Consider the following 27658-nt stretch of genomic DNA (forward strand, 5'->3'; position numbering starts at 1 on the left):
GCCTTCAATGCTGTGCGTAGTTGTAACACGCGACCAAGTCTGGGGAAGCGAAAAGTCTTCACAGTTCACTCTTTCACAACATCTCACACCTCACAACATCTCACACCTCGCAATCTTCATCGCTCCTTCTCAAGGCCTCGGCTCAAATACAAACCCCTGTACCTTCCAATCGATCTTCCCGTCGTTTCGCCGCGAGGATAGCCTTTACTCCATTTCCTTTCCAAGCATGGCGTATCGAATCAAGGTTCACGCACCTTCCCAACTCGGGCAAAGCGTGAACTCACGTCGCCGATGAAACAGGCCAACCTCACCTCGTCAAATTTCCATTGCCTTTGCATCGACTCAGGGACCGGATCGATTTGCCGACTCGGACGCGATGGATCTATTGTTTGGAAGCTTGCCGCGGCGGTGCGGATGGAGCACTGCCTTAGTCAAGGTGGACTATGGTGCGGTAAGTTGGCAGGCGGATTATCTTGGTGAGGAAGGACTATTGCAGTGCTATTGTCCGGGCGGAATAGCGCGAGTAGCTTCTCGCCTGAGCACTATCCACACCTACTGGCTTCTTTTCCATCTCTTTGCACCACTACCACCAACCCCCCCGGCGAGCAGGATCTAGGCGCGGAGAGAGCGAGAGGCACAAGGCCACAAGCGTGCGGCGATCTCATCTCACGACCATCGCATCACGCAACAATCCATGAAGACCGGCCTCTTCCCTTGACCTTCTTCACGATCCCCGCCATGTCACTCGTTCACCCGCTCGGTCGGGCCCTGGCGGCTATTTTCCTTTTCGTCACTTTCGTTCACGGTCAGACTTGTTACTATCCAGGAGGATTAGAGTCGGGTCATACAGCATGCGGTAGCAGCGAAGATGGCGAGGCTTCGGCATGCTGTGGCGAGGAGGCGACATGTTTGGGGAGCGGACTCTGCTTCAGTCATGGCATTATGTCGCGCGGAAGTTGTACGGATAAGGATTGGAAGGACGAGGCTTGTGCTACGGTCTGCACACAGGGTGAGGCATTCATTTGGGAACAGCAATGCTCGCTTCGTACTGACCATTCGAAGGCCTCCTCAACTTTACCGCTCCCATAACGCCCTGCAGCGACAACGGCACCTCCGGCGTCTTCGCCTGCGGCCTCAACACCACGGCCTGCCGGCGGCCGGACAGAACCTTCACCTTACCCTCCTATCCCTCAGTCATTCTCCGCGCCTCCGAGCTTTCCGCCCTCGCTTCTCCCGCCGTCAGCAGCGCTCTCGCTAACGCACCAACGCCCGCTGCCGTAACTGTAACCGCTACACCATCGGTCACATCTGACCCCAACCTCCACACCTCCGCCGAAATGGCTGGCCTTGCAGTTGGCCTCGCGATTCCGCTCCTCATCTCCCTCGCCTTCTGCTTCTCCCTCTATCGCCGCGAACAAAGCCGCACGCCGAAGCTCATGTACCCTCTCCCCGACAACATGGAAGACCCATACACGATGAAAGACGGACGCAGCCTTTCACCCTTTCCTTTCGCTCGATCTCCCTCCACGGCGACGAGTCTCCGACCGCCAGTGTCGCGGGACGGCAGCGAGATCAGTGCGATGACAGGCATGGCCAAGAAAGAGCATTCGCAACCGGGTCCCATGCACACGTTTCAGGACAGGTACCATCTGATGAAGAGTAAGAGTGGAGGATTACAGGTGCAGAGGGTTGAGTTGGATGCGAGTCCGGAGGGAATGGGGGAGGAGTTTGAGGAGGTGGAGATGGATGATGTGAAGGTGAAGCCGAGGGAGCAGTTTTGAGAACGTCATCTTGTGGAGAGATGGTGAAAAATCTTGTGATGTGCGATGGAGTGTGCTGAGATTCCGCTGTGGGAGACCACGGTTGGAACGCCTCGGTGATGGAAGATCTGGAATCTCGGTGGGTGAGTCGGGGAGACAGCGACCGATGCAAGACTTTGGCACGACTTTGGGACACTCGCGGGATCTCAGTATGTGAGCGATAATGATCTGTACTTATGAGGTGGGACCGAAATCAAGACAATTGACCAATGCAGGCATCCTGCGCCTACCTAGTGGACCGCTTGGGGTCAGGACGACTGCTTGCTTGCCACAATCCTGTACCTCGCCCGACCAGCGATATCTAACGGAGTCCAGAACCTGAACGCATCGGAGCGCCCATCCGCAAACCCGAGGCGAAGTCGTTCCGGCTTCCATCACATCATGGTCTGGCCTTGCGGATAGACCACGCCCCTCAAAGACCAGGCAGGTCTCGACGAATCCCACATCTCTACCTGCCCACGCCGATCCTCCCAAAAACAGCTCTCGTTGCGCCATCCACCGTTGCGCCATTCATCGCTGCAGCAAGTTGTTGCGCCATCCATACCATCCATCCCCGAATTCAACGATCATCTAGACCAACACGACCGAGGCTCTCCGAATCGCCCAATGACCTCAATCGACAGCAGACAGGGGCTCGTCGGAGCGATCTCCGTGTCTTGGAGTATCGACTCGCTCCAGGGCTGATAATAAGGTATCGACATGGTGCCTCGATTGAGCGACTTCCGATTTCATCACTTTGCACAGTCCTTGTCAATCCGCCATTGACTGCAGCATCCTTGTACAGGCCTGGCCAGAGTCGCAGTCGAAGCCCGAGGCACAGGACAGCCAGTGAGAGAGAGGTCGCCGACGTGCATGACTGCATACATCCTTGTGCGTGATGAATAAATCGAATGGGCGTGCGATTGCACTACGCGCAAGCCTTACAGCTCAGGCAAGGCTTTCACAGCGCACGACCCCAGCGGCGTCTACTCCTGAGGCCGTCCCTTGCATTGGTGTCGTCGACGGACCGAATTGCAAGCGCACGACCCAAGCTACCGCCCATGACAGCGGGCAGGCAAATCGGAGTGGTCACCGTCTTGAGAAACGCAAGGCTGATTTACGACACATGGTTTAATTCGGTCCATCTCCCGGCAAACAGCAGCCCTTGAACCACAGGCAAAAGGTTCGAAAGCGGTATGATGAGTTGGCCGGCGCCCGCTGCAACAGACTTCCTCCCAGCAAATGGCATCATACTGACGACAGAATGAACAAGCTCAAAGCACAAGCTAAGTAAGCTTTCCGCCAATTTTAACTATCAGCAGCCATATCCATGTCGGCTGGGTACGAGACATTGGGGTTGCCGGACTGGGGTGTCGGATTTGAGGCAGCGCGATTTTCCGGACTGGGATGGTTTTCTCATCCGGGTGGGGATAGTGGTCGAGAGCGGTGGAGATGTATCAAAAACGATACATGGAGGGACTGGAATCGGACGAGGAAATAAGTCAGATGTGAAGCCACAATTGCAATTGCAGGGCAGTATCACAATGCGCTGCTTCCAAGTTGACGGAGCTTCACTGCTACCGACGACTTCTGACGCTCGCTTCCTACCGGAATGACTTTCACCCATGCTCGAAAGCAGATCAGGTCGATAGTTCTAGCACACCATTCTTCACAAGCAGCAGCGGTATCGAGGTGCTATTATCATCAATGGACAGTATTCTGCGGCAGCATCCATGAGGACACATTTGAGCTTGGTCGAGGCTTGATTAAGGACATGTCCACGCATCGGCATATCCATGGAGCACGTTGGAGCACGTTGGCCTTTGCATTGACGTTGACCCTGTCGATTGGGAACGACCTCAACGTGAATTTCATCATCGAACACGAGAACCGGCGAGGACCAGGGTGGCAGAGCTTGGAGAGCCCTACCATGATCTCACACGTTCCTGGCCCCGAGCTTCTCCTAGTGCTTGCGCTACGGCGGAAATGTTGGCATTATCCCTTTCCGTGTGCATCAAGATGATCGGGACACCTTGAGAGCGACTGGTACCAGCTTACCATTGCATGGTGTACGTCAGCCAGTGCTTCGGCCACGATCCCGACGCCCAACGACGTATATCAACCCCCCTCAACCTGCGTCTGACAATAATCTTTCCACACCACCTCTCAGGACCTCTTCCCCCAAGCGAAGTGCCAACAGACTCTCGTTCAACCACCCATCATGCACTCCACCACCACTCTTTTCGCCCTGGTGGCGCCCCTCCTCGCCAATGCCCAACAGGCATACGGGCCACAGTACCAACAGCCCTCGTCTTCTGCCGTCCCTCCGCCACCACCGGTCATTAGCACGCTTCTGCCGCCGCCGCCGTACCCGCATCACTCGTACCCTCCTTACCCAGCTGGCAATTCCTCCATGCCCGCCTCATCTGGAACAGCACCCGGTCCAACGGCGCCTGCATCGACGACGGTACCAGCGATACCGTCCTCGAGCTCAGAAGCCCACCCATACCCGCCGCAATCCACCTCCGCTCCCCCAGGTCCGCCAAACCCATACTGGCATGGCCCGTCCTCGACTCCTGGTGGTCCAAACCCATACTGGCATGGCCCGTCCTCGACTCCCGGTGGTCCAAACCCATACTGGCACGGCCCATCCTCGAGCTCCGCCCAACCATACGTGCCAGAGTCCACCTCCGCACCTCCAGGTCCCCCTCCATACCCTCATCCACCGGCGTCCACGTCGGCACCTCCAGGTCCTCCTCCATACCCCAATCCACCCGCATCCTCGTCGGCACCTCCAGGTCCTCCTCCATACCCTCACCCACCGGCATCGACCTCCGCACCTCCAGGTCCCCCTCCATACCCTCACCCACCCTACCCAGCCGGCAACAGCTCCCTCCCCGCTTCATCCGGCACAGCACCCGGTCCAACCGCACCTGCTACCACCGACCGCATTCCCTACACCGTCCCCACGGCCGGAATCTACACTCTCCCTCCACCCATCACCCTCTTAACGAGCACCATCTCGGCACCCCCCGCTTGCCCGACCACGTTGACGTATACGAACCCGGGCGTCCTGGACGGATGCGACATCAAGCAGTATGGACACACGAGTACCGCGTGGGTGGATTGTCATGGTTGTCAGGAATTGGTGACGAGTACTTATTATAATCCTTTCGCGGGGTTGGGGCCGGTGAGTTTTTCTTCCCTTCTCTCCTCGCGCTTGTCCTGCCCGTTTGTTCGGTGTCGGTTTCGATCTCTCGCTGACCCAAGCTTCTTTCTCTAAAAACAGGCATGCCAATTAACAACCTACTCCAAACCCCTCGACACCACGACCGTGACGTCGTGTAGTCCCAGCGGCTCCAGTGCTGCGCCGCCCGCCCCGACGACGACGAGTGCGGGTGGGGAGGGACCGCCACCGGGGTATTATCATCAGCCGCCGCAGACGAAGGTTTAGAGTGGTTGAGAGAAATGTATGAAGAGGGGAGAGGAGGAGGGAGTGGAGGATGATGATGACTCTCCTTTTGCTCGGATCTCTCGTAGAATATGATGTCTCTCAAAGTTATCGATGATTTTCCTCTTTTTGGACCTCTTTTTTTTTCGGAGTATGTTGTCTTTTGTGAAGGATTTGTCAACCTATCGTTCCACGTATCAAACAATAAGTCGGATGAGTCTTTCCGAAAATTTGTCCTGTGCCAGCGTTCTTCAGGCAAGCATGTCGCCTGTCACAAACACTTCTGCCGAACGAACGGACAAACAAGCAAATTGCGTTCGTCCGGTTTGTGTCACTGGACACAGCATCTTCATAAAGCCGCTTTGATCCTCTTTGCACTCTGTAGGAAGAAGGGAGAAGTGCACAGGTCAGTCCACAAGGCGACACCACTGCAATCCAATATCAACACCTGAACACAAGACCTTCAACCAATCCAGCCGAACCACTCCATCAAAAATTCTCTTACTTCAAAGCAAAACCAAAAGAAAACCCGAGAGAGAAGAAAAACAACAAGAGAAAAATGTGCACCCAACTCCTCATCTGGTGTTCCTGCCACCACGGCGAATTCCTCCCCATCAATCGTTGTCCGCAGGGTCTCGCGTTGGGAGTCTGTTGGACGGTGGTGCATGGGAGTGGAGACATTGTCGTGCCGCAGAAGTGTTCGTATTGTATGGCGGGGTTGAATGAGAGGGCGCCGTTGGGTGGGGTGCGACCAGTGGCAGGACTGGCGGTGAGGGTGGAAGGGAAGGGAATGGCAGAGGGAAAGAGGAGGGACAGCAAAGTGGATGGGGAGACGAACGGTGATGCGGGAGGGAAGGAGTGGTGGGATGTGGTGGAGGATTTGGGTTGTGAGGTGGGAGAGGGTGGAAAGGGTGCGGGTTTGGGAGGTGGAGATGGAGGCGAGCTGTGGCCGTATTCTTGATGGTGCGCACGGTGGGAGTATGAGGAGGATTGAGATGAAGATAGTGGGGAAGTGGTCGTCGTGAATGCTGCCTTCTCATATCGGCGGAAAGACCCGTGTACGAAGCTGCTGTATAATGTTGGCGGGAGTTTGGTTAGTCTATTCCCACCGCCGCGGATCCAGCTTGAGCACAGAGTTGTACCTCGGATAACCCAGCGGAACGGCTGAGATCGATCTGCCCTCTCAAGACTTGAGCCAGAGGGAGAGTGGCCAACTGCTCGTCCGCCCGAGAGGTCTGGGACGCAAATGGTCCTTTCGCTCGGAGTTGGCATTTGGGCATTTGGCGGTTCCGTTGGTGTGTTATTCTGACGATCGCCCAGCTTTTGCCAGCAAGATATGATTAAGCAGGTGCCCTTTTCGACTCGTCACTCGATGCGAAGGGGAGTGATGGACATGAGGTGGAGAGAGAGGTGAGCGATGGATCATTTGTGTAGGTTGGGTGTGGCCGCTGCATGACGACTGCCGAAGAGAAGCCGCTCACCAAGCTTCCTCTTGTCTCTTGTGCCTCTGAAGCATCGCCAAGTCGGATGCCAATGTCTCGATCGAAAGGCTTGCTGCCACTTGCCAATACGCAGGACGACACCTCTTGTCTCTTCTGTTCTTGATCATGATCCCTAAGTAACATCAACATCACTCCTCGCTTGTTCAACGCAACCATGCTTCTTCTTCCTGACCACAATCCGGTATGCTGCTTCGCTGGCAGCTGGACACCTCCGCAAGCCCCATGACGAGGTTGCATCGCTGCTGGCAACCTAAGTGATACGAGTCCCGCATAACACGCCTACGCCTCGCGGGAACTCGTGGCCCAGATCTTGGTCTGAGTTGCGCCACTCTGGACACCTTCACTCGTGCCATACTGCGACGGGAATCTGATAGAGTTCATGACGTTTCACGTCCTCGGTGTGGCGCATGAAGCAAGAAAGCCGGGTTCAGATGGAGGGATCTGCGGTGGGAGGGGAGCGTGGCCGTGGCCGTGGCCCAGCCCAGCCCAGCGTATCACATCTGTGCATCACTCCCGCCATCTCGCTTGCTGGCCGTCGCACAGCCACGTTCACGTTCTCCGCCAAAACCAGTCTAAGCTGCACCTGCCCGTCATCTTAATCAAAAGGAGCGAAGACCTGCGCGCTGCGACATCACTAGGTGTTCACTGTCGCACTACTACTCACTCCCCCATACTTCGACCTTCGACAAAGAGGCCGCCCACTGATCCTTCGACCACCCGGCGCGTCCACCCACTGCAGGTACACACCCATCTACCTCCAACGCCATTGCCTTTCACGACTGCACGGATTACCCTCCACCGCCTCCACGGACGGGAGGATTTGAAACCCTGTCGCTGTCGCTACCTCCACGATCATGCGTATGTCATCCCCGAAATACCTCACTACCTCACTACCTCAGCACCCACTTCCACGACATCCTCACGACGAGCATGAGCACTAAATACTCTTCCCACCGCATAGATCACATCAAGCATCAAGCGAGGAAGCACGCCTGGTACAACGACAATGGCCAGAGCGACACGAAGACCTACAACCCCTTTGGAAGAGCTGGTCCCCGAAAAGCTCGAATGGACGAGGAGAACCACATCACCCACGTGAGCACCGAAAATGACGCCGACCAACCAGCTACGGAGACGCGAAGAGAAAAGTATGAGCAGGACACCGCAGACTTCAGAGGCCCGCAAAAGGCCGGGACATATCCACAAGGCCCACAAGGCGCCATGCCCGTCAATTCAAGAGGCCTATCCAGCGATGAGACCGACAAGTCGGACGAGGCGCCGCGGGAAATGTACAACCCCGTGTCAATACAAAATGATATGAATGCTCGGAAACGAAAGGGCGGCAAGTTGTTCGGCATGTTCGGGAAAAAGGACACATCCGACGGCATGATGGAACGCAGCGACACGGAAAAGTCCAAGAAGCGGAAACACAAGCACATTCCCATCATGACCCAGGTCAAGGCCGTGCTGTTCTCGTGGATCAACATCCTCCTCATTGCCGTTCCTGTCGGCATCGCCCTGGAACAGGTCAAGTCCTTTAGCCGAGTCGGCGTCTTCGTCATCAACTTCATCGCCATCATTCCGCTCGCCGCCATCCTATCCTTTGCCACGGAAGAACTCGCCATGTACATCGGTGAAGTGCTCGGCGGTCTCCTCAACGCATCCTTTGGCAATGCCGTCGAACTCATCGTCTCGGTCATTGCTCTCAAACAAGGCAAAGTCATCATCGTACAGACTTCACTCATCGGCTCCATGCTCTCCAATCTCCTCCTGGTGCTGGGCATGTGCTTCTTCTTTGGCGGCATCAATCGCTCCGAACAATTCTTCAACATCACCGTGGCACAGACGGCCGCGTCCCTGCTCGCTCTCGCCATCGGCTCCCTCATCATCCCCACTGCTTTCGCCATGTTCTCCCCCAAGGGCGAGCAAGGTGTCGCGCAGGCCTCTCGCGGAACTGCAGTGCTCCTCCTCGTCACCTACGCCTGCTATCTGCTCTTCCAACTCCGCACCCACAAGACCATGTACAACGAGCCGTCGCAAAAGGTCCCGAAGAAATCCTCCGGCCGCAAAGACTCGGGCGAGGCGCAGCGAGGGATCGCAATGATTGGCGCCGCGTCCGGCGCCGCTTCGGCAGGTGGCAACATCAACCGTGAGAACCTGGTCCACGAGGAGGACGACGAGGAAGAAGAAACGCCATCCCTCTCCATCATCGGTGCCCTCATCACTCTCGGCATCGCCACCGTTCTCATCGCTTTCTGCGCCGAGTACATGGTGTCGGCCATTGGTGCGATTGCCGACAGCATTTCCCCCGAGTTCATCGGACTCATTCTCATTCCCATCGTCGGCAACGCTGCGGAGCACGCCACAGCCGTCACCGTCGCCATCAAGGACAAGATGGATCTGGCCATTGGCGTAGCGGTCGGAAGTTCTCTGCAGATTGCACTATTGGTACTGCCGTTGATGATCATGCTCAACTGGTGGGGCGTGGGAGACGCAGTCTTGACTCTGAACTTTGACGGATTCTTGGTCGTGGTTTTGGTGCTGAGCATTTGGTTGGTCAATTATCTCATCAACGACGGCAAGAGTCACTGGTTGGAGGTGAGTTATGGAGAGACCACGCTGGAGTTTGACAATTACTGACGTGAAAAATCTTGATTAGGGTGTTATGCTCATGTTGTTATATACCATCATTGCCGTCGCGGCGTTTTTCTATCCCGCCAACAAGGAAGATCTGGTCGGTTGAAGCATGCACACGGAAAGCGGGGAAAAAAGTTTCCTTTTCCTGAATGCAGAAAATGGAAACCTTGTTTGCCGTCCACTTGGCCCCCGAAACGAGTCGTCATTGTTGGGAATGAATTCTCGTGGGAGGGCGCGGAAGGAGGGCTTTGGGGAGAATGGGGAACGCTCCACGGAGACGGAGACGGAGACGAAGACGGAGACGGAGTCGTGACGCCGGGAGGGCGGCCACTAGCACGACAAGTGTGCGCAATTCGAGATACCCATACCGCCCGTGGAGAGGCGAGCGAAGCGAAGCAACAATTGAATTGGAATATAACTTACTTGGATTGCATGCAAACAAAAAAAACTACATGTTGCGTCCGGAATGGAATCCAAGATTTGCGACATGCAGGGGTCTCGGTGAGGTACCGTAGGTGCTTTGGATTCAACCAAACCCACACGTCGAAGCTTCTCACGGCGAACTCGCACGCTGCCTGCTGCCTGTTGCTCATCATCACACTTGGAGGGAGGGAGGGAGGTCGTCGTCATTGTCGTACAGTATTTGGTTTGATGATGATGATGATGATGATGGGCAAGTTGTGCGGCGCCGCAGGACGGGAGCATCGTGTTTGCCGTGTGAGATGGAGAGATACGCAATTGGGCACATCCACTGCCCCAACCCCCGAGTTCTGAGCCGTCAAGTCAGTAAGGTAATGCTTTTGCTTTTGCTTTTTTTTTTTTTTTTTGCGTGTTCGTGTTTTCCCCGTACAGAATTCTCGCATATGTGTGCGAACGAACAACGGAACGGATTGGGATTGGGATTTTGCCGGCACACGAAGCAGGCAGGGGAATGGAATGAATGTGCACGAGGTTTTTTTTTTCGCAGAGGATGAAAGGGAAACAAGCAAAGTGAGTGGATTGATGGTTGCACGAAAAGTGTAAGCATGGCATGGAGTGGAACAGCGTGTGTCTGTGTCTGTCTCTCTTTTTTCTTTTGGATGTTGTTCGATGGATGATTTTTTTTTTGGGGATGGATGTGATGTGGTTTCGATCGGAGCGTGGGTGGTGGGTGGGGGGTTTTGAGAAAGCGATTGGTTGGTCCGCTGGAGGGAGGGGCGGGAGAGGAGAGCATGTGTCTCCTCTGTGCGTTGTGGAGGTACGGTTAGATGCGTGGGGGTGGTGGTGGCTAGGAGGAGGAGGAGGAGGAGGAGGAGGAGGAGGAGGAGGAAAGACGCGGTGGAGCATAGTTGAGGAGGTAAATGGAGTGTTTGTTGGAATCTTGGGATGTGCAAGTTTGCTGGAGGGGTTGGGATGCTGAGTGTTACCTATCGTGATTGTCACAAGATTTCCAAGAGCCAGGAGAGTCAGTTCTGGGGAAGACGAGGTCGGGAGTTGAATAATTCTTGGAGATGACAACGGTAGGAGGATACACACCTGTCCTGGACCGGAAGCTGCGCACGCTGCGCTGCGGTATTCCTTGACTGAATGAACGGACGACGGGAGGTCGCTCGACTAAATCGTATGTGTTGTGGAATTCCGGAAGAATGAAGTGAGAGGAAGGGGAGGAGGAAGGTCGAAGCTGAAGCAGAATGAGTGTGAGAAGTGGATATGGTCATTCATTCATTGAAGCGCTGCGTAGTATGTCGAGCTCGTGTACGGTGGTTAGAGAGTTTTTCCCTTCCATCCATCCGTATTGCGACGTTGCAGCTCAAAGGGTCATCATGGGCCTGTCAAACTCCGTAACTCCTGCAATGCTAGTTCACCTTGGAACAGTACCTCCTAAACTCCATCAAAAGCCCATGCATTCATTCCATCTCGTTTTCATGTCAATCCTCAATCCTCCATGTCGTTCCGTGCAAAAGCAAAGGCAAAGCAAATTCATTTCATTTCGTGTCATCCCAGTTCCGTTCAACTTCTTGCTGGACTTCAAGTTCCATTTCCGAAATTCTGCATGATAGTCTTCATGTCCAACGATGCCCAGTCGAATCCATCGGACGCGGGATCGTACGCTTGCATGGGCGTCGACGTTGACGGGGCCTGCTGGATGGCGGACGCGAAGTTGTTCTGGGCCTGCTGAGCGGCGGCGATGTAGCCATTGTAGGACTGCTGCTCAGTGGGAGCGGCGTGGTTGTTGTAGGCCTGCTGCGGGGTGGAGACGGCGTGGTTGTTGTAAGTCTGCTGCTGAGCGGGAGTGGCGTAGTTGTGGTAGGCCTGCTGCGGGGTGGAGGCGGCGTAGTTGCTCTGAGCATGCTGAGGGGCAGCAGCGTAGTTGCTCTGGGCATACTGAGATGCAGGAGTGTAGTTGCTCTGAAGGGGACTGTATTCAGACATTGGAGTGGCCATGGACTGCTGGTACTGAGAGGTCGGAGTGTAGTTGTTGTTCGGAGTGTTGTATGATGGCATGACTGGTGGATACTCAGTGGTAGCATAGCCAGCATTGAGGGAGGGGTAAGCTGACGTTGGCGTAGCCTGCTGAAGGTCGGACGCAGAGGCGAATTCGCCGGTGTAGGGGTCGAACGTTGGCATGGATGTGGGAGTGGCTTGCTGCTGATCGTGGGTGGAGGCGTAGCCGCTGTTCGGAGTGGCATACGTGGGCATCGAGTTCGCTTGTGACTGCTTGGGAGTGGCAGTCTTGCGCTTCTTCTTGCTTGGCTTCTCTGTGAGGCAAGTCGTGTCAGTGATGTGTCTGGTGGAAGTGCGAAGAAGGGAGAAACATACCTGGCTCATTCTCGGAGGGGATACTGATAGGAGAGGTCGAAGAACCATCGGACGGCGTGCTACCATTCTTGCGCTTCTTACCGCCACCAAACACAGGCTGGTACTTGACATTGCTGCCCGCGGCCTCTTCCAGGTTGGCCTCGTCCTTCTTGACCTTCATGGTATTTCCACGCCAGTTGGCGGACTTGCGGGAGATGGCAGCTGACGGCGAGGCGACAAAGTCATCGATGCTGACAAGGCGGATGACATCGAAGCGGATGATTGTGTAATCAGCGATGGCGTCAATGATGGCGTTGAGCCGGGCAGAGCACTTCGTGTTGCGCTCCCACTTCTCGACTGTCCTCTTGCGGCCCAGTTTGTGCATCTCAATCAGGCTCTGCAACACAATCCAAGCAGCTGCTTCGACCATGTATGGCTGTTTAGCCTGCAATTTCGCAACCTTGTCGACGTAGCGCTCCTGAACCTCGATCCAGCGGGCGGCTTCGGTCGCTCCGATGGCGACGTTGGGCGGCGAAGCTCTGTAGTCGGCCTCAAAGGCAGCGACAATGCGGCGGACGTTGGAAGCGGCATTCTTCTCCACCTCAGCATGGTCGTCTGAGCTCGCCGGCAGATCCAGCGCTTGACGGGCGAACACTACCGCCGCTGCCTCCGCTGCTGATGCGAATTGCAGAGGCTCGGCGCTCGAGGAACCAACCGAAGCCTCCACACTCTCCGCGCGGCGAGGCACTTCTGGAGCGACATGCTGGGAGAAAGGGGCATGGTCGGCGGAGGGCGGCGCGGAGGGAGGCGGGAGAGAGTCGGCGGAGGGCGGAAGAGAGTCGGAGGTGAGGTCGACCACCGGGGGAGAATCTTCGGTGAGGTCGACGTACTTATCGGCCGGAGATTGGAGAAATGGGGGAAGGGCCGCAGCGGCACTGGCAACAGGCGTGGTCTCGCGAGGAGACGGGGCGACCGAGCTTGCACAGTCGATCTCGGCTGCATCAGCAGCGGTTGGTTGCTCGAGTCCGGAAGGGCCGGCATTGTCGTTCGCAGCTGGCTCGAGAGCTGCAGATGCCGTGTTGGTGGTGCCGAGGTCGACAGCATCGGAGTTGATGAACTCGTTGAACAAATTGGTATCGTTGGAATTGGCGGCGGCAGTCTCACCAGGGGCATTGGACGTCTGAACGTCTGGGTAGTTGTTGACATGGCCGAAATCGACATCACCTCCGAAGAGATCGTCGTCGGAGAAGCCAAGAAGACCGTCCTCGTAGCTGGAAAAGGCATCATGGAAGAAAGACATTGTGTATGTTGTTGGATGGTGAGTGTGTATGAAAGAAGTAGTCTTGACTGAAGGATTGCAGGAGGGTGGTGATGGACAAGTCCGGCTGTTGTGTAGGAGGGCTGCTGGTGGAAGTAGAATGTGTAAAAACAAGTCTTGCTGTTGGTGTGAAAGGTATAGGAATCCAGTTCCAGTGAGTGTGTACAAGTGTGAAGTGTGAGGAAGGAAAGCTGTGAAAGTACGAAAGCCTGATGGTATGAAAGTGGTTGTGAGGAAGAAGGAAGAGGGAGATGGGAGCGGAATAATTTCTTAACACCTCCATCCCGACAATACAAGACGATTTCCTCCATCCCATTGTGAAGAAACGTGAAGGTGTAGTTCTGTCTGAACAATACACCACGATTCTTCGACAATGGTAGGCATTGGATATGGCTTGGCGGGGCGGATTCCCGCTCAATGGGCGAATTAGAATCGCCGCTACGGGAACAATTGGTGGTTAGTGCTTGCGGGATCCTCAAACGCCGGGAGAGATCTGCTTTGCGAGCTTCGTGGTGAAGCGCCGCCCTCAGGATCGCGGTTGGGTCGATCTTTAGCTTCAAGAGCAATGTATAGGAGATGAGCTTCTCGCCCAAGCATGCGACTGCATTAATTGCTTCCAACACTGTTGCGCGCACTTGAGGGTCAAGAAGTCTTCCGCAGTCTCATGGCTTCACTTCATCTTGTCGTTGGGAGATATTCCTCGAGCTATCTTTCGAGCCGGGATCGACAATGGGCGACCTGAAACGCATGTCGTTGGTGACGTTGTGCGGAAATGCGCACGAAATTCACCACCGCGGTCCTTGCGTATTGTCGAAGTTGACGTATCGATTGTTGTTAAAGCGTCGTTTGCAAGTGCGGAGCTGTGATTGTCCTTGGGCACAATGGCCCAGCAGCGACCCGAACGTGACTGCTTGAGTGGTGTTGGCAGCTTGGAGCACGAATAGATGTCGGCGAAGTGAGCTTCTAAGACCCTTCGGATCGTGAAGTATTGTTCGAAACAAGACGCCGGGAGGTCCACGATGGCTGGTTGTTAGTATCAGCTGAGCCGCTGCGGCCGGGCATCACGCAATTGCGAATGCTTGAGCGATTACCGGCGTGCAGTCGCGGACATTCATTAAATCCTCGATGCGTCTCACTTCTGCTGACCGCTTGTGAAGGTCGTGGTGATCACCCTGGTAATGTGCAACTAAGCAGTCTGAATCGAGAGCGACATCGCAATGACCGGCCGAGATCACTCGCAGCGATTGGCCCACACAGTGATAGACCATCGCCATCCAGTATAAGTGTTTGCATGCAGCATCTACAAGTAGTGGAAAGCAATGTTAAAGTCAAGTGGATGTGAGGGAGCAAGTGAAGTCGAGCGTGAGAGAAGCGTATTTCCCAGATGGCTTGGCGCTTCTGCTTTCACGGACCCAGATTCACAACGACGAGGGAGCATTGAGAGATAGACTAGCGACGACTGTTGGCGAAGGTCTTTGTTGCCTTTCGAATGCAAAGTTTTGCAGAGCAGCATAGCGCGACATTTGTGCTCACCTTCCCCTGGCATAGATCAATTGCGAATGAAATTATCACAGCCCCGCCGAGCAGTGCAGCAGTGTTGGCTCCAACTACCACCATATCACAGTCTCAACATGAAATCACCATGAAGAACAAGTTGAAGACCACGATTCCGATTTGTCTATTTCCATTCCGCCAGCCTAGGCATGTCTAAACACCTCGTCGCATCGCTCCGTGCGCCTATGCCTCTATCCTCTCCCTCCCACTCGCCAAGCTCTTTTTTCCAAAAGATCCACACTTAGATCATGAGTCTCTCAACCTGATCCTTGGTCGCGCGAATCTGTCCCATCAAGTCACTGGCCTCGTTGGTGGTGATGCTCGCGGCAATGACAGCGCGGCTGACACCGCAAGCGCGGCCGAGAGCCATCTTGCTCGGCACGTAGACGTATGGCACGTTCTTGTCTTCACAGAGGAGTGGGAGATGGAGGAGGATGGCCAGTGGAGTCGTGTCGGCGGCGAGAATGATCAACTCAGCAACACCACGGTTGAGGGTCTTGGTAGCTGTGAATGTTGTTAGCGTTGCGCAAGGAGCACTTTTTGCGAAGCACTCAATTTGCTTGCGGCAAATCGATTTCTTCTCGGGATTGCTGCATACCTTCGTTGGCTCCCTTCTTGGCCTGGCGGTAGTGGGTAGCCTGCTGGAGGAGATCCAACAGCTGCTGGGTGAGGGCCTGGTCGGCCACGGGCCATGCGGCGGAGGCTTCGGCGGACATGGTTTCGAGTTTCGGAATGTGGTGGTTCGCGCTGAAGTGTATGTTGTGTGATAGGCTCACCGCGGCGGAGGATCACTGCCTTGTATTGATGTGGAGGTGGAGGGGAAGAAATTCGATGCAGTAAGAGAGAAAAGTTCAGGCGAATATTGCAAAGTCTCAGATTCGCGCTAACGCTTCTCGGCAGAGCTGAACCTTAGATCTGATAGGGCTGAACTCCTTGAATGCTGTCAATATCGTCTCACGTCCATGCTATCGTGCTAGGGCGGGAAGGCAGAGGCCTCAATCGATTACTGACTCTCATGAGACGGCGATGACTGAGGAACGAAAGCGATGCTCAATGGAGTCGACTGGAGACGGTCTTGAGCGCCTGAACTGGGCGAGCAGATCGCGAGTCCAGTCCACAGTGGGTAGCACACTCGACAAGTCTGTCGATGCAGTATGGACATGAGGATGTATTCTCGAACGAGGAGGCGTGATCAATCGCTCTTGAAGCCTCGATCCTGCGAACTACTACGACATCCGCACGTGGAAGGCACGCCTCGGCAAGACGCTAGCTGCGGAGTATCCTCACAAGCTCGACTTTCTCTCTGTCATCACCATCATTCAACTAACAAGATGATACCATCACTGCAACCATCGAGACCAAAGGTACATTGAACATTCCCTTGCGAGACTGTATGTTCTGACAGAGATTCATAGGTACCCGCACAGTCGCAACACGTCCAACAGCAAACCCGCACTTTCCACACGCACGCGACAGCTCCAAGAAACCAGATCGAAGCCATGCCGCCCTTCACGACGCCCGAGACAGCCAAAGCGCAGCTCGTATCCCCAGTATCGACATACAATCCTGCGACCACACACCCAGTGTTCTTCATGAACAACTTCCGCAAACCACCTTTCCCACTGCCAATGAACACAGGCTTCAGCCCCGCCGCAACTGGATATGTCTTTGGAAGAACGAGGACGGATTCGAACACGAAGCTTTGAGGAAATTTCAAACAGCAGAAGAATGAGTAATGGTCGGGCGTCTGTATACGCGGAGATTTGTAAATGCCAGGGAAGCCATGCGGATTGGTGGCCAAGTCGTGCGCCACATTGCCGGTCAAATCGGTTGTCGTTCCGGCGAGATATATGGCTCACCTCAGTGGAGATGGACTTCATGGGTAGTGGACATCCTGATTGAATGAAGCTCTGGAATCCGAGCAGCTCCATCAGCTGGCACAGGCTCTGCCACGACTGTTGCATGCGACACTTCCGCGCTCGTGAATGTTGGAGTTGCAGGCATGCACAGGTCACCCACCAGCCGAGACCCCATCATCCAGACCACGGCTCGCCGGCAAGGTTGGCAGATCTCCCGCAGGAGTCCGCGGATGACTGTCGAGAAGCATCGCTCGCAAGTGGTGTTCTGATCCAGCTTGTATATTGTGCCTGGCTGGCAAAGGACAAGCCGGCCGTCGTCATGAGGGTATCCGCGAGGTACCGAGTTCGATGCCGTTTCGCATTGAATGAGTGGCCCTCGGATCTTGTGCCCGCAAGAGAGGTTGGTGACGAGTGTGATGCACATGGCTGAAGGCTTTGGTGCGTTGTTGAAGGGGTTCGTGGTTGACTTGCGAAGTTGGGAGCCGTTTCGGTGGCAGAATTGGATGCTGGTGGGTCGTTACGAGATCAGAGGGGGAACAAGTTACCGTATCGACTACCTTATACATGATGAGGGTGCTGTCGTCTGATCCGCGTGGGACAGCAAACGTCCAATGCTGCTCGGCCAGGTGACAAAGTCACGCCTCATGGCTCCGCCGACAAGGGCAGCTGGGACAATCATCACGACAGCATGTCACGTCCATCCAAAAGGCACGCATGTGTGTATCACAGCTTCGACAGGAGTTGGGGGCCCGAACATGGATGAACGATTGCAGAACACACCATATCTCACGGGATATAGTCTTTAGCAAGCTGTGCATGTATTCCCGATATCTGCCTCATCAGTGGGTATAATGATCTGTCGAGACGTCCTACGCCGCTGAAGACTGCTCGCCGTCCATCAATGAACACCACTGTCGTCGTCAAGTTCTACGTCGGTTTGTCCTCGCCGCCAAGGACCCCCCGCCGCCGAACCGGGGCAAATGGGTGGCTGATGCGGCTCTGTGTGGAGAAAGTATGGAGCCCCGGGTGCCCCACAGTCGGAGTTTCACGGCCTGTCCATCGTGATGCTCCCGTGCTCTCCTGCTCTCCCTCGGGTTAAACTAGACAGAAGTGCAGCTTTTGTGCCTGGTCTCGTGCTGTGCCATTAATCTCTCCCCTTGACAAATACACAAACAGTTCCCTGAGATCTTTCTCTTAACATCTCCTCTCTCTTATACAGCGTGCAAGTGCCATGATTTGGTAGTTGACATCATACCTTACCAAGCTAGAACTACAGCTCCCTACCACTCACCTTGCCGAGCTCCTTCAGCCCGACTTCGACTTCTCCTCCACCACTAACAAGATGAGCAACGCAACACTGGCTGCTGCAAGGCAGGCCTTCCGTAGCACAGCCACCTCTACCGCGAGTCGGCGAGGCTTCGCCAGTGCGAGCAGGCTCCAGGTGAGCTATGGCTTCATCGGTCTTGGACGAATGGGTAGGGAGCACTCAAATGCCGTTGACAAACATCACACTCGAGCAACAAACTGATCAACGCCTTCCAGGCTACCCAATGGCTCAAAATCTCCGCGCCAAAATCCCCGCCAGCGACACCATGTTCGTCCACGACGTCAACGCCTCCATCGTCGAGCAATTCGCCTCGGAACACAAGAACGTGACCGCTGCAAAAGACGTCCGCGAAGTCTCCGAGAACGCAACAACAATCATCACCGTCCTCCCCGAACCACACCACGTTCAGAACGTCTTCCGAAACATGCTCCAACCGCCAACCCTCAAGTCCGACGCTCCCATCCGCGACGACCGCCTCTTCATCGACTGCAGCACCATCGATGTCCGCTCCTCCGCCACAGTCGCCGAAGCAACACACTGTTCCGGACAAGGAAAATTCGTCGACGCTCCCATGTCCGGCGGTGTCGTGGGTGCAGCAGCGGGCAAGTTGACCTTCATGGTTGGCGCCGCGGACGATCAGATTGAGCGGGTGACTGAGGTACTCAGCATGATGGGCAAGCGCGTGATTCACCTCGGTCCGCAAACGAGTGGGTTGAAGGGCAAGCTGGCGAACAACTACCTCCTCGCGCTGAACAATATTGCGACCTGCGAGGCGATGAACATGGGCGTGCAGTGGGGATTGGATGCCAAGGCGTTGGCGGTTATGATCAATACGGCCACGGGCAAGTGCTGGCCGAGCGAGGTCAACAACCCCGTGCCGGGCGTGATTGAGGGATCGCCGGCGAGTAAGGGATACGCGGGTGGGTTTGGCACCGCGCTGATGCTGAAGGATCTCAAGCTGGCGATGCAGGCGGCCACAGAAGCAGGGATTCAGCCGAGACTGGGCGAGCAGGCGAGGGATATCTACGCGGCGGTAGAGAGCGACGAGGAGCTCAAGGGCAAAGACTTCTCGGTGGTGTACAGGTATATTGGAGGAAAGGATGCGTACTAGATGTGGTGAGAATTTGGGCAATGAACGGAATACGACGGAACAGCTGACAGAGCTAGAAGAGGGCTTTGCTCGACCGAGCTCGTCCCGAAGATAGAGTGAGTGTCGATTTCTGGCTCACAGTACGAGCTTCTACGCAGACTGCGAAAATGCCAACAGCCACTGAGATCCAAGTGACAGGCGTCCTCGAATGCTAAGAACGCTCCTACGTCTGCAACAGCTGATGATTGATGTACGAGTGGCGACATCGCTACTTTGCATTAGGTATAACCTCTTCGGAGACACCTTCTCGTCGCGATAATCTGCAACACCGAGACACGGGCAACAGCCGCCATCAAATCGACTTCGAAGTCTCCCTCCGTCATGACGGCGAATCCGCAATGAATATTTGCGATGTATGTGGCAAGACAGGCCACACCTGGTACCTCCGGATTGCCCCTATCATGAGCCTCGTCGATAGTACGAGAACGGTGCAATGAGGCTCGTCCTTAAGCTCTTCCGATCTGAACACCACCGAGCCGGCACAGCAATAGGCCTCCTTCAATGTCTACTACACGGTGGCCTCAGCTGGTGATGTCTCGTCGCCTGACTGATTGTAGATAATCATCGCAATGTTCCGAGGACTGTCCTCGGCTGCGATGTCGACTGCTCGGTCTCATCTCTCCCGGGTGGCCGTGGCGTCCTTCAAGAGCTCCAGCCGACGACCGGGACAGGTGGCTGATCGAGAGACTGGCATCCGTTCCTCTGGGATAGCGCATGCGCGCTCTGCAAGTCTCTGCCCATTTCAATCGGTCTCGAAGGCTGGATGCAGGCTTATCGACGATATCATCGTGTCTTATGTTCAACGGAGGACACGCACGAGAACGAGATGTACCAGCACAAGAGGAGCGGCTGCGGTTCGTCGGCTAGGTTTGACTTCGGGCTAAAAATGTTAAACACGACCTCATTGCGGTGACCCCGCACCAGACCCACTTTCACAAGAAAGTCTGCGACTGTGCGTTGAGAGCGGCGGGGCTCGCTCGTCCAAAATTCGGCATTGGAAGCTCTATTCACTGCCATATCATGCGTCATTCACGTGGGTTCCAATGGCTGTCGATTCATTGCTGCACTTGATCACGCTTTCTCATCAAGCTATGTCCCTAGCATTAAGCAAGCAGTCGTTTTGCAGACAGTTCAGTCGTCTTTCATTCAGTTCCTTTATTCCCACATCCGCTCAAATCTGCCTCTCGAGAACGAGCAGAATAGCCTTATCGCCGTGGCCCTTAACGTAGTCGACCAGCTCTTGGGCGACGACGTTAACAATGCCCTCGGCAGCCATCTTCTCCACCTCGGTCTTGAAGCCTTGAGCAACCCAGATCTCCTCCAAAATGGTCGCAACGATCACACCGTTCTTCTTGGTGATGCGCACAAACTCCCTCAGCGCAGGGTCCGGACCGACGTGGCCTCGAGTGAAGGTGCCGACGCAGGTGATGATGTCGTATGTCTGGTCTGGGCTCTGGATGCGCTTGGTAAGGTCGCACTGCTCGAGGTTGCGGTAGACGTTGGCTTGTCGTGCGATGTTGAGCATGGGAACGGACAAGTCCATGCCGTCGATGATCTTGGCTCCTTCCATGGCGAGAGCCTGACCGACGAGTCCAGTGCCGCAGCCGGCGTCGAGGATGACGCTGTCCTTGGGAGTGGTTGTAGATTTGAGAGCCACCTGAGCAACCAGGACGGGAGCGACATAGTTCTGAGCCTCGTCTCCAACTTCAGCGTTGTATGAGGCCGCCCATTTGTCGTAGATCTTCATGCAATCTTCGGCGTTCAGGCTGTCGCGGGCCTGAGCCAGGTACATCTCTTGTGGAGCGGCGGTAACCATGTTGTAGGTTCTGTTGTGTTCAGATTGAGTGGTCTTGTAGGTCGGCGACAGGTCAGGGAGGGGTCATAAAACTTGGCTGAGTTTAAGGCAGTGTGTGCGGCAAAAGCGTCGAGGTTTAAGGTAAGATTCGGAGAAGATGCCGGCTAGTCCTGAGATCTTATATCCCCAGAGTCTCCATGCGCTGTGCCAAGTTGGAGCTCTAAGAGGCAGAGGTTGCGCAATATTCCGCGGTATTAATTTGGAATGGATCCATGATCCACTCGTTCCCTGACGACACAGGGGAGCTTGACCTCCTGGGACGTCGTGAGATGCATCGGACAGATGGCAAGCGACAGTTCTGAGAGGCGGGAGCTCAGAGACAATCTCCTTTACCTCGATTCAATTGGTGATAGCAAGCAGTCCGGTCAGAGACACAACGTATGGCGTTGTTGGCCGAGTGATTGATGCAGGCGCCTCGCCCTTGGATTGGTGAATCGTTCTCTGGTTGCAGCAGGATCCCAAACCGTGTCTCAGAGGGCTACGAACTTTAGCGTCCTGTTTGTCGCGATCCGAGCTCCAGACTGACGTAGGAGCGGCCATGGCCTCTGTCATATGTCAAGCGACCGATCCTGTGGCCGCAGCAGAAAGGAGCCTGGAGCAGCACATCATGTTCACATGCTCTGCAGTGCTGCAGTGTTCCTGTTGTGCCATGCTGCTGGGCGAGCCCAGCAACTCGACATCAACGGCCAAATCGTCGACCAATGCTGGCGGGTGGAAAAGATCGGCAGATGGTAGATAATGGCGGCCTCGGCTAAATTCGTCCATCTCGCTGGCATTGGAGTCGTGCTTGTGCATGGCGTTGAGGCTTGGCTCTGCTCGCTTCATATAGTCGTGGTAGTGGTGGACCACATCTTTTGTCTCGTGCTGTAATGCATTTAGTAGAACTGTAGTGCCGTTTACGTTAACAGTATGGGCTGTGATCGGCAGACAGATCGGCAAGCTCGAGACGACCAATGCTGCACCTCTGTCCGCGGATGCAGTGAACCAGACAGAGCATCGTTGATTGGGAAGTGCTGGTATGGCGTGCTCTTCTCCACCTCCTTCTGCGTCGCTTTCGCTCTGGTCGATGTACTCTCACCTCCCAACCGACGTGGTACTGCCAATCACTTTGTCAATAATGCCGTCTCAACGACTTGCTTGTACAGTTCCTCGCCAAAACGTCACCTTCTGTCCACAGCATCGCCGATCGAGCACTCCCCCCACCGTCGAACTTTCCGACCCTCCGAGGGGCCGCAAAGGCAGACCAATGCATGTGGGTGGCATTCAAGTGGAAGATACCCCGCCTCTCGACGCCGTTCAGGATCTCAGGAAACGTTGCTGCGGGGCAGTGCTTGATCCACCCTGCGAGCTCGTCTTCCTCGTGCAGATTGCAGAGGCAGCGACGTTCCCACGGCTGTTGCGCCGAGAGATTCGTCGGGGTTCCTGTGTCCTTCGCAACCAAGTCTGCCGCAGACAATTCCGTCGGAGCGCGGGATCGCGTCAAAGTCCAGCTCGCGAGGGAACTGCGGTAGCAATTCAAGGTATAGAGTCGGGTGTAGCTCCCAAATATCGGCAGCTTCAATCGTGAGCGACCTGAAGAGATCCCGGGCACCGAGTCGTGTCTTTGAGGGTGGGCTTGTCTCGTCGCTGATATCGAGCAATTTCCGATTTCGTCGTGGGGAGAGGATGACTGCTGTTAAAGCATTCGACATGAGATGCAAAGAAATAGTGATCCTGTACCTTTCATAGCCTCGTGCCTGCCATGCCGACAAGACGTGGCTGATGAAACGGCACCACGATGAGCTTTGCCTTCGCGAGGAAGGTTGTGAGGCAAGCAGAGAATGCCATGATCGGATGGTCCTATTCATATACTACCCACGTCCCATGCCATTATATTTAAATGTAATGCATTTGGCGCCGTCATCATGAAGTGCGAGTGGGATAGTCTTGCCTGTTCGAGTAAAGCAATCCATCCCACTTGTTTCTGCCCGTCATTTCAGACTGTCTTCAGAAGACATGACTAAACATTACTGCTTCATCCTTCCGAAATGAATCGTCGTTGTGCTCGGGTCGGATCGAGGCATACAAACCAGATCTTCACTAGTTTGTTTCCTGCTTCGATTTCTAGAAGGTATCTATCGCCAAATCTGCTCCTTCCAAGCCCTCGGATGCAACTCCAGCGGTCCAGGAAGAACTCCAACGGTCGGCAACGTCCCTCGACCAGGCTCAGGGAGACATATAAACTCCCGCAAACAGCCAGGAACATCCTCCTTCGAATGCGAGATCACCAACAGCGCTTGTTCCTGCGACAAACCCTCTACACAGACCTTGCCCAATTGCTCCAGCACACTCAATTGTGCAAGGCCATTCTCCACCTTAGTCACTCTCTCGCCGTGTGAGAGAAACAGTAACGCCTTGTCTCTTACCCGTTCATCGATACCACTCAACGCCTCATCGAGAATGACAAGATCAGGCTTCGCAACGATAGCCTTCAGGAATAGCAGCAGCCGCTGCGACGAGAAGCTCAAATCTCGAAAGCACACCTCTTCCGCCCAAACAAGATCGGCATCGTCGTACATCGTGTCGTCGTAGACTTTCTGCGTATCCGCGATTCGAGCAGTCTGGGTCTTGTTCATTGTGAGCCCTGACATCTCAGTCGGAGCCACCCAACCATCGTTGCGAGACCGCGCCAATCGTGCGTCCTCGGCCAGGTTCCAGCCGTTTTTGCTGTTCGCCGAGTGTTTGCTCCAGGTTTCGGCCATCATCTCCAGCGAAGTCGGCGACGGGCCGTGATCAGGTTTGAGTTCGCGTTGGAACCATCGGAGGATGGCGTTCACGCAGCGGTCGGCGTCGGCGCTCAATTTAGGTTTTGAGAGCGGTGCATCGGCCCAGGCGGATTCAAGAGCGCGGCGAACGGTGAGTTGTTTCGGGAAGAATGCATGTACTTCAGGACTAGAGTGGCCCATTCGCCGTTGCAAATCGAAGACACTGATCCCGGGCTCGCCTGCCTCGGGAAGGCGTGAGCGGCCGAAGAGCTTGATTGGAAGACGGTAGGTCTGAGGGTGGTCGGATGTGATAAGGCTAAGCATTGTCGTCTTGCCGCTCCCATTGGCTCCGAAGATGCCGCAACGTTGGCCGCGATGTAGAGACCAATATAGGCCTTCTCGTTGCTCGCCGTTGACGTCCTGACTCCAATCGCCCAGAACTGTCTTGTCTCCATAGGAGACTTTGACCCCTCGCATCTCAACTACTACTTCGCCGGGCGGTAGTGCAGGCGAATCATGCGGGTGGCCATCTTTGCTCAATGTCAAATGTTCCTGCGTCGCGCCACTTTTACGTCCTCTTGATCGCGCCAGGTCTTGCGTCGACACGGTGTTGAGGTCCTCGCCAGTGGCAGCGAGTCGGGTGATCCATTTCGGCACTTCGTCCTCTGGCCGAAGACTGAGTACCAATTGTGGCTTTCGTGTCTTCGCAATCGTGAACAGAACAGTAGCCATCTTCTCCGCCGTTCTCGGATCCAGGCCCATGAAAGGTCCATCCAGTAGTAAGACCTCAGGACGTGCCATCAGAGCTTTTCCTATGCGTGCTCGCCGTGTCTGACCATTGCTTAGATTGGATACAGGCATGTGTAAAAGGTCCTTGAGGTTCAATTGCTCGACGATCCTTTGAAGCTCCCGTTCTTGTCCATCGGGCTGCTCGACTTCCAGTGCATTGAGTTCCGTGTGACCGGTGAGGTAGTCCAATACGGAAAAGTCGGTCTCCTCTTTCCTGGTCTCGTATCGTGCACTCAAGTAGGCTCCACGGACATTATTCCCTCCAACATTACTCCCTCGATCCGCGTCGAATCCGACATACTTGATGGCCTTGTGTGCGGGAATTCCGCGTTCTGTCAGACTTGGATATCGTCGAGCAGAAGGTGGGTCACAGAAATGTTGTCCCGCAAGTATCTGGAGAAAAGCAGTACGAGCCACAGACGATGGCGAAAGAATCGCCCACAGATCTTGGGTCTTTGCCCGATCTGTCGACAATGTGAAAGAGAGATCTGTCATCAATGGTCGTTGCGATGCTGCTTGGGCCGAAGACGGGGAGTCGCGGAAAAAGGTTCCATTGTCAATTTGGATCACATGGTCAGCTTGTCTCCATGCTCGCGAGATGTGCAGGAGCCGGCGCTGGTTGTGTCTGCCCACTGCGAGCCGATTCCGCATGTCCTCCTTTCACAGCGATTGGGCATGTTAATGGAAATGCAGTGAGTGCCACGAGACGGAGGAGTCAGCCGGGGGCATCGAAATTTGACGCTAGATGGTGCTTCAAATTAATTGATGGGACGATGTTCGACGCTCATCCCTGTGTGCTACAACATCGAATAATCTTCAGGAGCAGGTCAGCATGATGGACTACCCCTACATTCAACTCCGTATGCGTCCTCCCTGATCCAGCATGTCCGCGCGCTCTCGCGCTGTGACGAAAGACGAAGAGCTCGGAAAGCGAGACGATGACTACGACTTCAAAGCGACCCCGGTGGTACCGTTCATTCCTCGAAGATGGAGAAAGAGATTGATAATAGCTGGAGTCATTGTCGCGTTTTTCCTACTCGGACGACATCTACTCGCTGGCCCGGAATCGTTGAATATACACGACGCAGGAGGGACAAATTCTCCACCATCTCATGGGCCTGCAATTCCGCCTCCACGCGACCGACAACCAGGCGAAGAGGAGGGACCAAAGCACGTTTACAATGGCGCAGTCAAGTATCCTGCCTTGGGCAAGAGCTTACGCAGCATCGCTCGCACTGCTGGACTCTCACTTCAACACCCGAACGTCTTGTTCGCTTCTTCCATCAAGAGCATGTCAAACTTGATACCGATGGCCTGCGAGATGGCCAATGCTAGTACCAATTCTGTTCACCTGGCGTTGTTCGGTCGGAGCAGCCTCTCTCTCGAGGAAGTACTGAGCATCAATGGAGTTGAGGACTCATGTCGAGTGCATTGGCACGATGCACGTCCAACATACGCCGAGCACAGCAGCGACTTTCGCGACGAGTCGGCGATCACAGGTGCAATGAAGCATATACATAAATACATAAGCCCGCAAGCTGTGATCGTCGACGACATCGACCAGGACGAGACGCCGTTCTCCAAGACTATAAGGAAAGCGAGTGAAGGGCTGGGCATATCATTGATTGAGATACCTTCGGGAAGGTATTGGGACTTCCTTTGGATCACCAAACTCGATGCTCAAAGTCTGGCCAACTGGCATCGGCCGAACATCAATATCGTAATCCGAGCACTGCCGGGCAGCTCGGGATCTCTCTTGCGACTGCTCAAGAGCCTTGCAAATGCAGATTATCGTGGATTGAGAGTGCCGGCACTTACAATCGAGCTCCCGTCGCAGGTCGACACCGCCCTTGCACAATTCCTGGCAGCCTTCCCGTGGCCACGCTTTCACAGCCCTTCAGCGTCTCGTTTGTTGAACGTACGACATCGCATATCGACATCTCAGCTGAGCCCAGAACTTTCTGCGCTGCGATTCGTTGAATTATTCTATCCAAGTCACGCGGATCATGACAATGTTCTTGTGTTGTCTCCTCAGGCTGAAGTCCATCCGCTGTTCTTGCACTATCTTTACTACCACGTCTTGGGTTACCGATATTCCATCTGGTCCGGGAGTGTCGCTGGACTATCTTTGGATATCCCAACAACAACGCTGGACGGCAACGGGACTATTCGCGTGCCAGATTTGGCCACCATCGACGAATCTGTGGATCGCGAACGCAGCGACGCAAATGCATCCTCGCCGTTTCTGTACTACGCGCCTTCTTCCGCGGCCACTCTGTTCTTCGGCGATGCCTGGGCCACATTCCACGATTTTCTCTCGAAGCGAATACAGCTTGAGAACTCTAAGACGAAAAAGGATGTATCAGAATCAGAGCCTGCTTGGATGGAGTATTTGCTGGAGCTGATGAAGGTGCGTGGTTGGAACGTGCTTCATCCGTCGACGGCTCTTGTCACTGTCCACAACGACTTGGCGCGAATGCCGGAGGAGTTCCAACAACGCACGCCCAGCACAGAGACTAGGCGCGAGAAGCCAACTGGAGCCCTGCAAGAAGATGCGATCCTCACCGTTGAAAGAGCGAAGATCCCCAACAATCGGACTGAGCATGATATCAACAGCCACCACCTCCCTCTGCATCAATTGCTACCCTTCGACGGCGAGTTGCAGCAAACATGGGCATTTCCTCGCCTGCAGTACGATGGCTTACCAGCCACCGGGCCACAGCTCGTCAAGGCTCGAGATCAGGCCTTGATCGACTTCCGTAGAGTGCACGGAAATTGCAACGGAACGAACGCTACGCGACCGCGACTCCAGTGGCTGATGAAGACGGATGATTTGTTCTGTCTGCCAGGCGTCGAAATGATGTTCGCAGATGAAGAACGGGAGGTCGCAGATGA

At 54.9% G+C, this 27658-nt stretch overlaps 13 protein-coding genes across 13 annotated transcripts; 7 read left to right on the plus strand and 6 right to left on the minus strand.

The window, feature by feature from the left end:
• Positions 1–361: 361 nt before the first annotated feature.
• Positions 362–1781, plus strand: MYCGRDRAFT_110790 (uncharacterized protein; the record flags this gene model as incomplete). The annotated part of the gene is made up of 2 exons (XM_003849388.1): positions 362–1009; positions 1063–1781. The coding sequence occupies 2 exons, from the start codon at positions 739–741 to the stop codon at positions 1779–1781; spliced, it is 990 nt and encodes a 329-aa protein (XP_003849436.1).
• Positions 1782–3265: 1484 nt separating this feature from the next.
• Positions 3266–4013, minus strand: MYCGRDRAFT_105740 (uncharacterized protein; the record flags this gene model as incomplete). Its single annotated transcript, XM_003849619.1, has 1 exon — positions 3266–4013. The coding sequence occupies one exon, from the start codon at positions 3729–3731 to the stop codon at positions 3504–3506; it is 228 nt and encodes a 75-aa protein (XP_003849667.1).
• A 7-nt stretch (positions 4014–4020) lies between these two features.
• Positions 4021–5306, plus strand: MYCGRDRAFT_95797 (uncharacterized protein; the record flags this gene model as incomplete). The annotated part of the gene is made up of 2 exons (XM_003849389.1): positions 4021–4989; positions 5148–5306. 2 exons carry the CDS (start codon positions 4021–4023, stop codon positions 5304–5306), a joined length of 1128 nt encoding a protein of 375 aa, XP_003849437.1.
• Positions 5307–5809: 503 nt separating this feature from the next.
• MYCGRDRAFT_95798 (uncharacterized protein) lies at positions 5810–6211 on the plus strand (the record flags this gene model as incomplete). The annotated part of the gene is made up of 1 exon (XM_003849390.1): positions 5810–6211. The coding sequence occupies one exon, from the start codon at positions 5810–5812 to the stop codon at positions 6209–6211; it is 402 nt and encodes a 133-aa protein (XP_003849438.1).
• Positions 6212–8198: 1987 nt separating this feature from the next.
• Positions 8199–9495, plus strand: MYCGRDRAFT_87539 (uncharacterized protein; the record flags this gene model as incomplete). Its single annotated transcript, XM_003849391.1, has 3 exons — positions 8199–8795; positions 8922–9350; positions 9412–9495. The coding sequence occupies 3 exons, from the start codon at positions 8199–8201 to the stop codon at positions 9493–9495; spliced, it is 1110 nt and encodes a 369-aa protein (XP_003849439.1).
• A 1901-nt stretch (positions 9496–11396) lies between these two features.
• MYCGRDRAFT_95800 (uncharacterized protein) lies at positions 11397–13467 on the minus strand (the record flags this gene model as incomplete). The annotated part of the gene is made up of 2 exons (XM_003849618.1): positions 11397–12127; positions 12189–13467. The coding sequence occupies 2 exons, from the start codon at positions 13465–13467 to the stop codon at positions 11397–11399; spliced, it is 2010 nt and encodes a 669-aa protein (XP_003849666.1).
• Positions 13468–15143: 1676 nt separating this feature from the next.
• On the minus strand, positions 15144–16208 carry MYCGRDRAFT_75672 (uncharacterized protein; the record flags this gene model as incomplete). Its single annotated transcript, XM_003849617.1, has 2 exons — positions 15144–15543; positions 15638–16208. The coding sequence occupies 2 exons, from the start codon at positions 15753–15755 to the stop codon at positions 15281–15283; spliced, it is 381 nt and encodes a 126-aa protein (XP_003849665.1).
• Positions 16209–16370: 162 nt separating this feature from the next.
• Positions 16371–16745, plus strand: MYCGRDRAFT_87541 (uncharacterized protein; the record flags this gene model as incomplete). Its single annotated transcript, XM_003849392.1, has 2 exons — positions 16371–16403; positions 16455–16745. 2 exons carry the CDS (start codon positions 16371–16373, stop codon positions 16743–16745), a joined length of 324 nt encoding a protein of 107 aa, XP_003849440.1.
• A 1430-nt stretch (positions 16746–18175) lies between these two features.
• MYCGRDRAFT_110793 (uncharacterized protein) lies at positions 18176–19336 on the plus strand (the record flags this gene model as incomplete). Its single annotated transcript, XM_003849393.1, has 2 exons — positions 18176–18373; positions 18441–19336. 2 exons carry the CDS (start codon positions 18241–18243, stop codon positions 19334–19336), a joined length of 1029 nt encoding a protein of 342 aa, XP_003849441.1.
• A 1190-nt stretch (positions 19337–20526) lies between these two features.
• Positions 20527–21924, minus strand: MYCGRDRAFT_105747 (uncharacterized protein; the record flags this gene model as incomplete). The annotated part of the gene is made up of 1 exon (XM_003849616.1): positions 20527–21924. One exon carries the CDS (start codon positions 21189–21191, stop codon positions 20547–20549), a length of 645 nt encoding a protein of 214 aa, XP_003849664.1.
• A 610-nt stretch (positions 21925–22534) lies between these two features.
• Positions 22535–22921, minus strand: MYCGRDRAFT_95804 (uncharacterized protein; the record flags this gene model as incomplete). Its single annotated transcript, XM_003849615.1, has 1 exon — positions 22535–22921. The coding sequence occupies one exon, from the start codon at positions 22919–22921 to the stop codon at positions 22535–22537; it is 387 nt and encodes a 128-aa protein (XP_003849663.1).
• A 423-nt stretch (positions 22922–23344) lies between these two features.
• MYCGRDRAFT_101252 (ABC transporter domain-containing protein) lies at positions 23345–25434 on the minus strand (the record flags this gene model as incomplete). The annotated part of the gene is made up of 2 exons (XM_003849614.1): positions 23345–23732; positions 24027–25434. The coding sequence occupies 2 exons, from the start codon at positions 25412–25414 to the stop codon at positions 23345–23347; spliced, it is 1776 nt and encodes a 591-aa protein (XP_003849662.1).
• A 242-nt stretch (positions 25435–25676) lies between these two features.
• MYCGRDRAFT_62506 (uncharacterized protein) lies at positions 25677–27542 on the plus strand (the record flags this gene model as incomplete). The annotated part of the gene is made up of 1 exon (XM_003849394.1): positions 25677–27542. A coding segment is annotated over one exon (1488 nt), but the record flags the coding sequence as incomplete, so codon positions are not given.
• Between the last annotated feature and the right edge of the window lie 116 nt (positions 27543–27658).

The sequence above is a fragment of the Zymoseptoria tritici genome, chromosome 9, assembly GCF_000219625.1.
Source record: "Zymoseptoria tritici IPO323 chromosome 9, whole genome shotgun sequence".
In the NCBI taxonomy this organism is placed as follows: domain Eukaryota; kingdom Fungi; phylum Ascomycota; class Dothideomycetes; order Mycosphaerellales; family Mycosphaerellaceae; genus Zymoseptoria; species Zymoseptoria tritici.